The sequence below is a fragment of the Odocoileus virginianus genome, chromosome 23, assembly GCF_023699985.2.
Source record: "Odocoileus virginianus isolate 20LAN1187 ecotype Illinois chromosome 23, Ovbor_1.2, whole genome shotgun sequence".
NCBI lineage: Eukaryota > Metazoa > Chordata > Mammalia > Artiodactyla > Cervidae > Odocoileus > Odocoileus virginianus.
Window position 1 is genome coordinate 20,965,031 of NC_069696.1, and position 13,914 is coordinate 20,978,944.

The following is a 13,914-nucleotide window of genomic DNA, read 5'->3' on the forward strand; positions in this document are numbered from 1 at the left end:
TTTTTTTTTTCATTTTCAATTGCAAGATAATTGCTTTACAATTTTGTGTTGGTTTCTGCTGTACAACAAAGTAAATCAGCCATAAATACACACGTATCCCCTTGCTCATGAGCCTCCCTTCCTCCCTTCCATCCCACCACGTTAGGTCATCACAGAGCACCGGGCTGGGCTCCTTACGTTATACAGTTACTTCCCACTAGCTATCCGTTTTACACGTGGTACTGCGTATATGTCAATGCTACTCTTTTGGAGAGGTTTGGAGGAATCGAAAGAGTAAACCTACAGTTCTTAAGATCTACAAGGCTCCCCACAGCTTCACCCACCACACCTTGTTCCACTGTGCCCACCGGTCCCTGTCCTCCAGCTAAATTACCATCATTTCTTCCTCATGCCACTGTCGTTCCATGGCGGTGGCTCTGCACACGCCATCCTATTTGCTTGCAACTTGTTCTCCTTTCCAACTGCGCCATCCCTTACCTGTTAATTCCTGCTTCCCCAAAGCTACTGTTGGACCAGGATGTCGCCTCTACTCCCCTTAGTGGACTGGGCACCTTGCATCATTACCAAAGGTCTTCATACTCTGTAAAAAGTATAAGTACTTCATGAGCTTATTCACTTTATCCTTCATTTGTTCAACAGTTAATCTCAGATGAGCATCTCCTTTGAACTAGGTATGTTTCTAGCCCTGAGATACAGCCATGAACAAAATATACAAATATTCCTACCCTCACGTAGCTTTCATTCTAGTATGTGGAGCTATTAATAAATGTCTTCACTAAAATACAAGCATCACGTGGTCATTCACAATTTCATTCACAATCTTACTCACTGATGCAACCCCTAGCATCAAGCACAAGATGTTGCATAGAATTTATATCAGAATAGCATGGGGATAGACATGGAAGCAAATGACCCTAAAACTGCAGTGGCTTAAAGCAATACAGGTTTGTTTTCTGACCGTTTTATATGACTGGGATCTCTTCCTATCCTCCCATCACAGTCTTCAGGGACATAGATCAGAAGAAAAGCCATCATTACAAATACTGCTGATCATTATACTAGAGAGAACTCTCCAGAATTTTAACCAGGAGTAAAGATCTCTCCAAGGTTTTAACCAAGAGTTGAATACTCCATGCCTGAAGCGCTGCACAAGACACTTCCGCCTATAACTCACTGGCCAAAATTAGTCAAATGAGTCACCTGGCCATATCCAACAATTAATACAAGGGGCCAGAGGGAAGAAACATAGGCATTTGGCAGATGTCACTGTTGATTGTAACAGAGAGAACCCAATGAACAGATGAGAAAAAGAAGACTGAATCACAATGAGGACTAGTTGTGACAAAGATAGAAACCGTCTTTTTTCTGTGTGAATTTCTCTGTGAAATATGTGTGCTCCTATTGTGCCATATGTACAGATTAAGCTAATGATAAAATAAGGATGCATTGCTTCTGCTCACATCATCTACTCATAGCTTGATTAAACACAGCCAGGGATGGCAAAATTGTTATCCACAAAATATAAAGCAGATATCCTTCAGGCAAGATAACTAAAATTTCACTATGCATTAAAGTGATTATTCAAATGAACTATAAAATATTTCATAGGTCGAATTTCATCAGACTAGTTCACATGGCTATTTTCTTTGTACTGCCTTGCAAATCAACCTTAAACACATTCTGCAGGGTTGATTGAAAAGCAAAATCTATTACACATTTTGCTCTCCTTGCCAACTATAATTTTGTATTTTGCCTGAATATTCAATTTTCTATATTTAATTAAAAATTAATTAAAATTCATTAGAGTATAAATTGTAATTCATCATTCCATTGAATCCTAACTATAGGTCATGCTTCTTAAACACAGAAATGGCCTAGCATTTTATTTCAATATGAGTTGAAGAACTGTCAAGATTATAGCGTTTTGGTGCCCAGATGGAGATTTGGTTTTTGTTTGACTGAATTCTGTCTTTAATTTAGGGCCTGAAAAGAGCTTTGGGGACTTAAATTAGAAGGTTTAACCAGAGCAATAAGAAAACCTAACAGGGCGAGCCCATACAGAAATGCGGGCGGAGAAGCCCAAGCCAGAGCCCGACCAGGAGCAGGTCTCTGGGGCTCCAGCTGTGGGCACTACTGGGTCTGGCAACAGTGGTGACGCTGTGGGCCGGCCTATTAAAAAAAAGAAAAAGATTCGTGTCAATATATGACAAAACCCACTACAATATTGTAAAGTAATTAGCCTCCAACTAGTAAAAATAAATGAAAAAAAAATAAAAAAAATAAAAAGTATTGTTTCAAAGAAAAAAAAAAGAAAGAAAGAAAAAGAAAACCCAGCAGGAAATTCTCCTTGAAATTTAGGTGTTTTTTTTTTGTGAGATATGTTTGCCTCTGCTTAGTGGGATTTTTAACTATAGAATTCTGACAATTATGAGCCCCTGCCTGAAGGAATAGTCCACGATACTATGCCTTAGAGCTGTGCTTCCCACCTGAAGTCTTAGGACATCCTGTTGGGTACCTGACCATTTCCTGTGTAAGTTGTTAAGTGTTCCATTTCTATTTGATAATGATTCAAACGCATTGATAAATAAACACATATACATATAAATATTCTAGATACTCAAGATGATAAATGCCGTCATTCCTTTTATTTCTGACTTTAATTTTTGTTTGAATTCTATTTATTTATTTCATTAAGAATATAGCATGAGCTCTGTCCTCTTACAATACACTGTTCTTGACTCTTGGTACCCGGTTAGACAGCAGATCTCTAGAGCTTGTTCATGTCGCTTAACTGAAACTTTATGCCTAACCTATTAATAATCTCCTATTCTGCCCTTTCCTCTAGCCCTTGGTGACCATCATTTCAGCCTTTGATTTTATGAATCTGACTTTAATTTTCTCATACAAGTGGAATCAAGCAGTATTGGTCTTTCTGTGGCTGAGTCCACCTAGCATAATGTCCTCAAAGTCTATGTGTTGTCCCATATCCTAGAGCTTTCTTCTTTTTAAACATTGAAATAGATCACGTTTTCTTTTTTTTTTTTTTTTTTTTTTCGGGTTTTATGCTTTTATTACCACAAACAAAATGTGCACATGAGCTGTCTATTCATTTTCCTCGCTGCGCAGTCTGGCATTGGGATTGGTGATCCTGATGGCCAGCTGGGCTGCTCTTTCCACAATGGCCTTGCGGTTCTTGGAGGAGACGTTGTGAGCAATCTCAGCACAGTAAGATTTGTTGCACATCAGCAGCACCTCAAGCTCCTTGACGTTGTGGACCAGGAACTTCCGGAAGCCGCTGGGCAGCATGTGCTTGGTTTTCTTGTTGCTCCCGTAACCGATGTTGGGCATCAAGATCTGGCCCTTGAATCTTCTGCGCACCCTGTTGTCAATGCCTCTGGGTTTCCGCCAGTTCCGCTTGATTTTGACATATCGATCTGACTGATGCCTAATGAACTTCTTGGTCCTCTTCTTGACGATCTTAGGCTTCACGAGGGGTCTGAGGGCGGCCATGATGCCGAGTCAGAGATGGCTGCCACCTCCGTAGGCAGCGCCGAGGAAGAGCTGATCACGTTTTCTTTATCCATTCATCTGTTGGTAGACATTAAGGCTGTTCTCACATCTTATCTATTTGAATAGTTCTACAATGAACAGCAGGGCTTCCCTGGTAGCTCAGACAGTAAAGCGTCTGCCTACGATGCGGGAGACCAGGGTTCGATCCCTGGGTTGGGAAGATCCCCTGGAGAAGGAAATGGCAACCCACTCCAGTACTCTTGCCTGGAAAATCCCATGGACCGAGGAGCCTGGTAGGCTACAGTCCATGGGGTCGCAAAGAGTTGGACATGACTGAGCAACTTCACTTCACTTCACAATGAACAGCAGTGTCCTTGCATCTCTTTGAGATCCTTATTTCTATTATTTTACTGACACCAAGCAGTGCTACTTTAGTTATTCTAACTGTTGAATATATAGAATGCAATAGGAAAATTGAGAATTTTAGCAAGTGAAACATAAATAATAAGCTATGAAAGAGTAGTTGTAAAATAACTAGAATAAGATTGGTGTTAATATAAGTACATATAACCAAGAAGAACCTATACTGTCACAGTTGGTGCTAAATACAAGCATCAGATGCAATGCAGTATCAGCAAAGAACATCTGCCACATTAAATCAATGTTGGCAATTTCAGTTTTATCAGTTGTGTAGTTTTATTTCCATTTGATTAGTAACTTTTTACAATGTAATTATTTTTAATTGAAGGATAATTGCTTCACACTGTTGTGTCGGTTTCTGCCATACGCCAACATGAATCAGCCCTAGTTATATATATGTCCCCTCCCTCTTGAACTTCCCTCTCACCTCCCACCCCCTCCCATCCCTCTAGGTTGTCTCAGAGCCCCAGTTTGAGCTCCCTGAGTCATTCAGCAAATTCTCACTGGCTATCTATTTTACATAAGGTAGTGTATGGGTTTTCATGATACTCTTTCCATTCACCCACCCTCTCCTTCCCTCCAGTGTCCACAAGTCTGTTGTCTATGTCTTTGTCTCCATTGCAACTCTGCAAGTAGTTTCATCAGTACCATCTTTCTGGATTCCATATACATGTCTTAATATACAATATTTGTTTTCCTCTTTCTAACTTAACTTCACTGTATATAATAGGCTCTAGGTTCATCCACGTCATTAGAACTGACTCAGATGCATTCCTTTTTATGACTGAGTAATATTCCACTGTGTATATGTACCACAGCTTCTTTATCCATTCATCTGTTGATGGACATCTAGGTTGCTTCCATATCCTAGCTATTGTAAATCATGCTGCAATGAACATTGGGGTACATGTGTCTTTTTCAATTATGGTTTCCTCAGGATATATGCCCAGTAGTGGGATTGTTGGGTCATATGGTAGTTTTATTCCTAGTTTTTTAAGGAATCTCCATACTGTCTTCCATAGTGACTATATCAATTTACATTCCCACAGAACTGGTAAATTTTGAGTTTTTATTGTACGTGCACAGTAAGCATTTGCTTTCTTATTCATTTGAAAGTTTGTATCTGTTAGATGTTACACTAAGAGTAAAATTCAAACCCATTTTCATGACCTGTAAGGCCATGATGGACCTGGTCTCTTCCCACCTGACCCCTTGCCATCTTGCTCCCCTTCTTATGTCACTGTGCCCCAACTCCACTGGCTTTTCTGACCATTCTTAAAGCACGTGCAGCCCACTCTTAATTCAGTGTCTTTATGCTTGGTGTTTCCTCTGCCTGGACACTTTTTCAAGCTCTTAACAGAACTAGTAGCGTAGCGTCTCATCTCTACAGTTTTAGCTTAAAATACCCTTTTAAAAGGGGCTTTCCCTGACCTCACTATCTCCTCTTATCATTATTTTCTGTCAGAGTCCCTGTTTATTTCCTTCATGGTACTTAGCTCATTTACAACCTTTCATTTATTTAGTTGATCGTTGCTTGACTCCCCTGAACAACACACACACCTCAGGACGTAAAGTCTGTGAGTACAGTGATCCCATTGTCTTATTCTTCATTTTGTCTTCATTTCTTAAAAGAATGCTTGGTCCATACAATAATATTTGACCCAATAAAAATATGCATCCATCACAAGTCTCCAGTACTATCTTTCTTTCTAAAAATCTATGTTAATTTCATCAGTGAAGGGTGGCATGTTGTGTTTTATGTATTATTTATTCCCTAATTACTTATGGCATTGAACATTTTTACATATTTATTGGCCATATATATTTTTGCTGGAAAATTTCATGTTCTTTGCTCACTTCTTTAAGGGGAATCATTTCATTTGTTAGTAAGCATTATTTATATAATCAAGATTTTGATCTCTTAACCATTTTGTCCATTACAAACATATGCCTTGCAATATTTTATAATTTTTGTACCCAGTACTTTCTCTTTCTGATATGAGAGTTTTCAGTGTTTTTCAGGTGGATGTTACTAATCATATTTCACAGGTGAGTAAACTGAGACTAAGAGAAAAAAATTTACAAAAGATTCATTTTTAATATGAATTCTCTAACTCAAAACTCATAATTTTTCATTCTCCAAATCAGCTGATTTCTGCACATTTAGAGATGCAATATGTCTCAATGTCTGACAGTGGATATTTAGCCAAAGTTACATTTCTGTGCATATGTTTAAGAGAAGAAATAACTCTGATTTATGTCACATTCACATGAATATATCATGATATTATCTAGTAAAAGATCTCAGGCCCCAGGGGGAATAAATTAGCAGTTTGGGATTAACATATACACACTACTATATATAAAATAGATAACCAACAAGGACCTACTGTATAGCAAGGGAACTATATTCAGTATCTTATAATAAAAATATTTGAAAAATAACTATCACTTCGCTGTATACCTGAAATTAACACAGGTTTGCAAATCAACTAGACGTCAAATAAGTAAATAGAGTCATAGAACCTCAATTTGAGAAAAGTTGTTCTGGCATTTTTCATGTTAATTGCTCATTTGCCTGCATGGAGATCATGTGGGCTAACTGAAACTATATATTTCTGAACTAAGGGCTAACTTGTTTTATAATCACCTCAACATGGCAGCAGTGATATTTGTCCTAATCAGACCCTCTAATTGATAGTCCTATATATCCTTGGTTAATACAAATGGGAATATGCATGATTTTCTAATTAGCTATTAGGTGGACAAAAATGTTGAACAATATAGAATCCATTTGGGGAGAAGAAAATCAACGGTATTCTTCTTTGTGAACAAAATAGAAACCATTATCCAAGATTATCTTTATTTTCATTTGACTCTACAGAGTATTGTATAACATTTAATGGTAGGTGAATAGAATACCTACCATTAAAGGATCAAGTACAAATTCCAAATATTTTTTATAGTTACTAAAATAAACTGCATTTCATATTAAGATATTAAAGTCAATAAATCTAATTTTTCATCGTGTCATTTAATTATTTTATTTTAATTGGTGGTTCTTTTTGCCTTTTTGCCTACTATAGCATAAGAAGGTACTGGCAGCAAGGATCAGAATTCAGGGGTCACCGAGTCCGTTATAATATTCTTGTAACCATAACTATTTCTAACTCAGAGGATGGTTTGATTTGTAATTATCACAATTATAAATACAACCCATCTTCTGCTGGTCACTATGTATGCAATCATTGTACATGCAACCCCATGGATGTAGCCCACCAGGTTCCCTGGTTGGTAGAATTCTCCAGGCAAGAATACCGGAGTTGGTAGCCATTCCCTTCTCCAGGGGAACTTCCCAACCCAGGGATCAAACCCAGGTCTCCAAATTGCAGGCAGATTCTTTCTACCATCTGAACCACCAGGGAAGCCCGGTCATTGTACATGGATACTCTCAAAGCAAATTCCACAAAGCATGTAAGGATATATGGCAGATTTCTGTAAGTCCAGAAAAGATATAAAGAATCATGAAACATTAAATGAAATTCATGTTTCTGGAGCAACCAAATCAATCATGAACCCTGAAACTTTAGTCCAAGAGCATGCTTTCATCAGCTTATTGTCCTATGTACACTGTCTACCTTGAAATATTGTCATTTTTGAAAGTGATTTAGGTACTGATTTTTAATCTTCTTTTTATTTTTGTTACTATACACAGGCTTTTGTTTGCTTATTTTCTGATTAAGCTGCCTATATGCATTTTTCCTCTAGAGAACTTCCTTGGATAAGTAATAATGACATGGTCTTAGATTAAGTTTGGGGATGACTGTCTCCTCAAAGGTTTGAAATCAGGTCACAGTAGAAAATAAATGCCATGTCCCAATAATAATTGTGCTAATAGAGAGTGCATACAATGTCACATAAATGATGAGACCCAAAAAGCATTATTATAGTATTTTGTTAACCTTCAATTTGTTAACTCTCAATTTACATTTGACATATCAGGATAAGGAATAAAAAAATCATAGCAAGAGAATAATTTTGCACCAGCATAAAGTGGAATAGTATTAACACAATATTTAGCTTTTTAAAAAAATGTTTTACTAGTCACTGAAGTGGTATGGGCTTAAGAGACTAAATGATATTACCCTGATTAAAAACTAAACTAAAACAAAGATGTGGAAATAGTCAGTGGTTTGGGTACATAAAGGATTTTACAGCCATTTATTATTTGCACTATTTAATTTGGTCACAATCTGAGAGATTTTTCCCAAGTTTTGGACCACAGGAACAAGATTATCACTTTTACATGGCTCAGACAATAAAGCATCTGCCTGCAATGTGGGAGACACGGGTTCGAATTCTGGATCAGGTAGATCCCCTGGAAATGGGAATGGCAACCCATTCCAGTATTCTTCCCTGGTAGCTCAGATGGTAAAATGTCTGCTTGCAGTATGAGAGACCTGGGTTTGATTCCTGGGTTGGGAAGATCTCCTGGAGAAGGAAATGGCAACCCACTCCAGTACCCTTGCCTGGAAAATCCCATGGACAGAGGAGCCTGGTAGGCTACAGTCCATGGGGTCACAAAGAGTTCGACATGCGTGAGAAACTAACACTTTCACTACATACTTCAAGGTTGTGGTCCCTTCATTATTTTCCTTAAGATAAGCTTCATCTCTGAGTTAAGGGTAAAACTGTATTCTAACCTCCAATTTAGTGCTTTTTTAGACTCAGCATTATTTAGAAAAAAAATCTAAGAGCAATGTCAGTCTAGATCCTACTGTGGCTTGTAATCAATAATAGAAGTTATTTAAAGGCTCATGAAAATTCATTTTGTACATAAACACAAAAATACCAACTTCTTTTCTCAGCTTGAATTCCTGGAATTTAGTGTCTAATCCAAAAAGTACTGAAAAATGTCAATCTGTGAACAATTCTGGGCTCTGTGAAGGGAAACAGAATAAGTAGAAAATGCCTTTTTCCTCTTCGATAGCCTACCACCTACTTAAGAGTGCCAATACAGAACCAAGAAAGAACAAAACTATATGCATATATATTGTGTAATAAGCTTCTGTCAAATTCTGCAATTACAGGTGGATTTCTAACTTTTCTCTTGCCATAACCCCAAACATTTTTATTTTCTCTTGCTCTTTTTTATTATGTTCATCAAATATGAAAATTAGACCTCAGAGGATTTCTGAAAGAAGGAGAAAATGAAAATGAAGGACAAGAATGTAGATGACTATTCCTTCAAATATTTCTGTGTACTTCATGCAAGAGACTTGAAACCATCTATTTATTTATCAGGCTCATTCAGTTTGCCTTCCTAGCAATTTCAAAGTTGACTGCTCCTTCAAGATGAGGAAATTAAAAGATGAGAAAGAGCAGGCGCAGATGGTATGGGATGGAGGATTGGATCGAAAGGCTGATTTGATTTCCTTAAAATCCCAAACTCTAGCTCAAGATTATTTTCTTCAGTATTCTCCCTTATCATTATTTAACTTTGGTCTCCTTGATTGATATATGATTGTCCCAAGAAAGAATACATATTTTATACTAACCATTTGAGTATTTATCTCCTTTGAATATGCCTGAATATTTCTCTATGTTGAGGGAGGGAGATTTTTAATGATGTCGGTCATTATTGGTATCTGCTAGAATCATCACTGTTTTTTTCATTATCTTATATTAGAAAAACAGAGTGAAGCTTTTTTTTTAAGTATTAAAGTAAATATCATTTTTACTTTAATATTCTATGAAAGGCTGTATTGTCAAGTATCTCTTCCCGAATAAGGTCAGTGACATTCTATGTTTGATAAAATGGCCATAGTTTTGGAAAGCAGACCAGTCATGTGAGGTTCCATCCTCTCTTTAGGTTATTTGAAAAAGGTTTTAAGCTTGATGGAAGTCAAATTTCCTGTTTTTCACAAATGTTATCTCTGAGGTGTGAAAATAAAGGAAATGCACCTTATTTTCCATTAAAGGTGATCTAGTATACTATAATTTCCCCTCAGCCATAATTTTTTACCTGTAAAATGGAAGTACTCATATCAATCTGCTTGAGTTGTCAAGAGCATTAGGTATTTATAAAGAACTAAATTTGACACATGAGGATCAAATAAATGGTGCTTGCTATTGTTTATAATATATTAAGTCTACTTTTTCTTCAAAGTTGAAGAAAAGTCCTAATTTCTCTTTGAAAATCTTCCCTGAAAATTGTACCCTTTATGATCACTTCTAAGCACTTCTCTGTATTTGTCGTATGTATTTTGGTATACACTACTTTGCACTTGGGCTTCCCAGGGGGCGCTAGTGGTAAAGAATCCACCTGCCAATGCTGGAGATGCAGGTTTGATCCCTGGGTTGAGAAAACCCCCTGGAGAAGGAAATGGCAATGCACTCCAGTATTCTTGCTTGGAGAATCCCATGAACAGAGGAGCCTGGCAGGCTATAGTCCATGGGGCCCCAAAGAGCTGGACACGACAGAGCTACTGAGCACACACACTTTGTACTTATATTTGTGTTTTTCATGTTTGTATAATCTCCACAGATAGATTGTAAACCTCAAGAGATAGCAGATAATAAATAATGCCATTTTGTATCTCTAGGATCTACCTAACATAGTGCCCTGTAACTAGTTGACTCTCAGTAAAAACTGAGAATAATTCAGTAATATTTCTGCTTCCATACTTTCCTGATAAATGTGATTTCTATATTAACATCTTAGAGTTAAATAGTATTTTATAATAATAATTCACTTTGAAATTCCAAACTGTCATTGGAATCTAATGAAGAAAAAATGAATCTGGTGGAATCTCATTTACCATTGAGTAAGCTGGTAAATATCACAATTGTGTCAAAACACTACAGCTGATTTCAAAGCCTGGCTTTGATTCTCACTCTGCCAATTTACCTTCCCCCAGATGTTCCAAGTTGGTAAAGACTCTGTCTGCAATGCAGGAGACCCTAGTTCAGATCCCTGGGTCAGAAAGATCCCCTGGAGAAGGGAATGGCAACTCACTTCAGTATCCTTGCCTGGAGAATTCCATGGACAGAGAAGCCAGACAGGCTTCAGTCCATGGGGTTGCAAAGAGTTGGACACGACTGAGCGACTAACACTTTCACTAAGATGTTTCAACTATAAGCGTCCTGACAACAAAGGGCTCAGAGAAGTTGCCAATGTACACAGACCCATGGCCTGGTTGCCTCTGTTGAGAAACACGCAGGATGTTTTTGTTTTTGTTTTTTTTTATTTTTTTTATTAGTTGGAGGCTAGTTACTTTACAATATTGTAGTGGTTTTTGTCATACATTGACATGAATTAGCCATGGATTTACATGTATTCCCCATCCCGGTCCCCCCTCCCACCTCCCTCTCCACCCGATCCCTCTGGGTCTTCCCAGTGCACCAGGCCCGAGCACTTGTCTCATGCACACAACCTGGGCTGGTGATCTGTTTCACCCTAGATAATGTACATGTTTTGTCTGACATTTAGAGTTGGGAAACAGCACAAGCCAAGAGAGTATTTGCTTTCACTTGTCAACTAGCAGACAAATGTGTAAAAGTGATGTGTACTGTAATAACTATCCACAGGAAGCAAACTTTCATCGGCCTATAAGATGCTGCTGCTCTCTCCCTTACTCTCAGAGTAGGGACCACTAGACTCAACAGTCCAAGGAAAATGTGGCAGAAGAGACAGCCTCATAGCAGTGATGCCTGCCTGATTAAGGTACACTGCAAAGTTATTGGTTCAAAAATGAGGCGAAAAAAGAAACAGACGGACAGACAGACAGAAATAAAGAAGGGGGAAGAATATTTACAGATGTAAGAAAAGGAAATAAAAGATTGCATAAAGATGACACTAGAAATACCAAATCAATGAACAGAACTAGTAAAACATATATAAGGAGAATAGTTCCCTAAATGCAACAGGATCTTTGATGTGCAAGCAAATGTTAATCAGAATTGGCACAAAACTTCATGACCATTTCTTTTCCCCTCACAGGTACATAATGATATCAAGTGTTGAATACATTATCAGTGTGCAGAGGGAAAGAACAAAGGATGCGAAGATCAATGGTCTTGATTTTGAATCAAGTTCCTCTCATTCATTTCCTTAATGTGTAGCCATAGTAAATTATCCTGAGTCTCAGTATCCTAACTTAATAATGGAGTTTTTTTCTTCCTGATGATTGAGAGTATTTTATTAATAAAATGAATGTACATTCAGTATGGTGGCTCCTATTGTATCCTATCTGTATAGAAGTTTTGGACTTAAAAAATGGTAATCAAATTTAGCATTGTGATGACTTAACATTTGATTATTATTTGAGGGGTGGCCAACAATGTCTAATGTGAACTGGGCTAGGTTGTGAGCTGTGTGCTTTGAAGGAAAACCAGAGAACTGGAAGAGCTATGAAGGAGACTGACTCTGGGAGGGTGTGAAGAGATAAATCTAGAAAAGGGAAGAAAGGAAAAAGGCCTGGTATTGGGTACCACAAGTGTGAAAGCCTTGATGATGAGATATCCCCAGAGGCAAGGCAAGAGGTTGCTGGGATAGTGGTGGATTGTGCAGTGGTGGTGGGGGGAGGTGGGGAGAAAGGATAATGCTGATGTTTTCTAAATAGTTAGCAAAGGGGGTTCATAAATAACACTGTATTCATGGAAATTCTTTAAGGTAATCATGTTTGCTTACTTTCATTTCCAACATCAGGTTTTAGTATCTATTATTTAAGCTAAAATAATAGCAAACTAATAATAATTTGTAATATTTAGTATTTGCTATTTACATCATATTTACAGGGCTTCCCAGATGGCTCAGACAGTAAAAGAATCTGCCTGCCATGCGGGAGACCTGGGTTCGATCCCTGGGTTGAGAAGATTCACTGGAGGAGGGCATGGCAACCTACTCTAGTATTCTCACCTGGAGAATCCCCATGGACAGAGGAGCCTGACGGGCCACAGTCCATGGGGCTGCAGAGTTGGACACAACTGAGTGACTAAGCACATTTACATCATATGGGTTTATGGACTGTCTATAAATATTAACTGTGTTTTCATGACCCAAACATACAAAAGTGATTCCGTGTTAATCACTCCTTTGTAGTTTGTGTGCACTGGCATTTTCTGATTCTTTTTACCAAGAGGAAAAGAATTGAGATGAAATTCATGTTGATGTATGGCAGAAATCAATACATTATTGGAGAATAATTGTTATTATTCTCCAAGTTTAAAAAAAGAAGCAAAAATCATGCTAGAAAACCAAATGGAAGTTGAATATCATCCTATATATTCTGTATTAATTAAGTTACGTATACTTTGGGTGAAAGTAGATTTCATTAATAATTTCCAGGTATAATTGCAAAGATAAACTTACATTATTATACAGAAACAATTTAGTCTATGAATTATATTCAGATCTACTAGTCATCATCAAGTAATGGAAAGTCCTACCAATCATAAAAATATTATTGCATCCTAATAGAAATATAAGTGTTATGTAGAGGATACTGTAATCAGGGGAGTGAAATTTAGAATCATTCATGATCAGGAAACCACAGCTTCCTTATTGAAAAAGTGATTTATTATTGATTTTCACATGTAATATAACACCTCATATTTGACAGGAAAATTGGAAGGAGAGTGATTTAAATCTTGGCATGAAGGAAATTAAGTGTCCCTGACAGCTAATTTTCCAAGCTGAGATCAGGATGCTATGCAATTAACTTCCTAAAGGAATTACATGGACAATTATGCAATATTTTTGGTAATGAGGAAATGTTAACTCAGTAAATTAAAGTCTGAGGAAGTAAACTGCTATGAGAAATGTAAAGTTGATGATTGCAAAAAATGATATTCAAACTGTATCTTAAAGATAATGAATGCCCTTTAAGTCATGCAGTAATTTTAAAAATTACTTAATTTAAAAAGTTAGAAGGATATTTGGTAACAGACTGTATCTTTTCTTCAAGTCAGTTAAAGCAATGA

At 37.3% G+C, this 13,914-nt stretch overlaps 2 protein-coding genes across 4 annotated transcripts in view; one reads left to right on the forward strand and one right to left on the reverse strand.

Moving 5' to 3' along the window:
- The window catches only part of PTPRO (protein tyrosine phosphatase receptor type O), a 263,949-nt gene that overhangs the window by 81,580 nt on the left and 168,455 nt on the right, over positions 1 to 13,914 (forward strand). The gene's annotated exons all lie outside the window — the stretch shown is intronic.
- On the reverse strand, positions 3,028 to 3,556 carry LOC110127249 (large ribosomal subunit protein eL32). Its single transcript, XM_070454178.1, has one exon. The coding sequence runs from the start codon at positions 3,508 to 3,510 to the stop codon at positions 3,103 to 3,105; it is 408 nt and encodes a 135-aa protein (XP_070310279.1). The 5' UTR covers positions 3,511 to 3,556; the 3' UTR covers positions 3,028 to 3,102.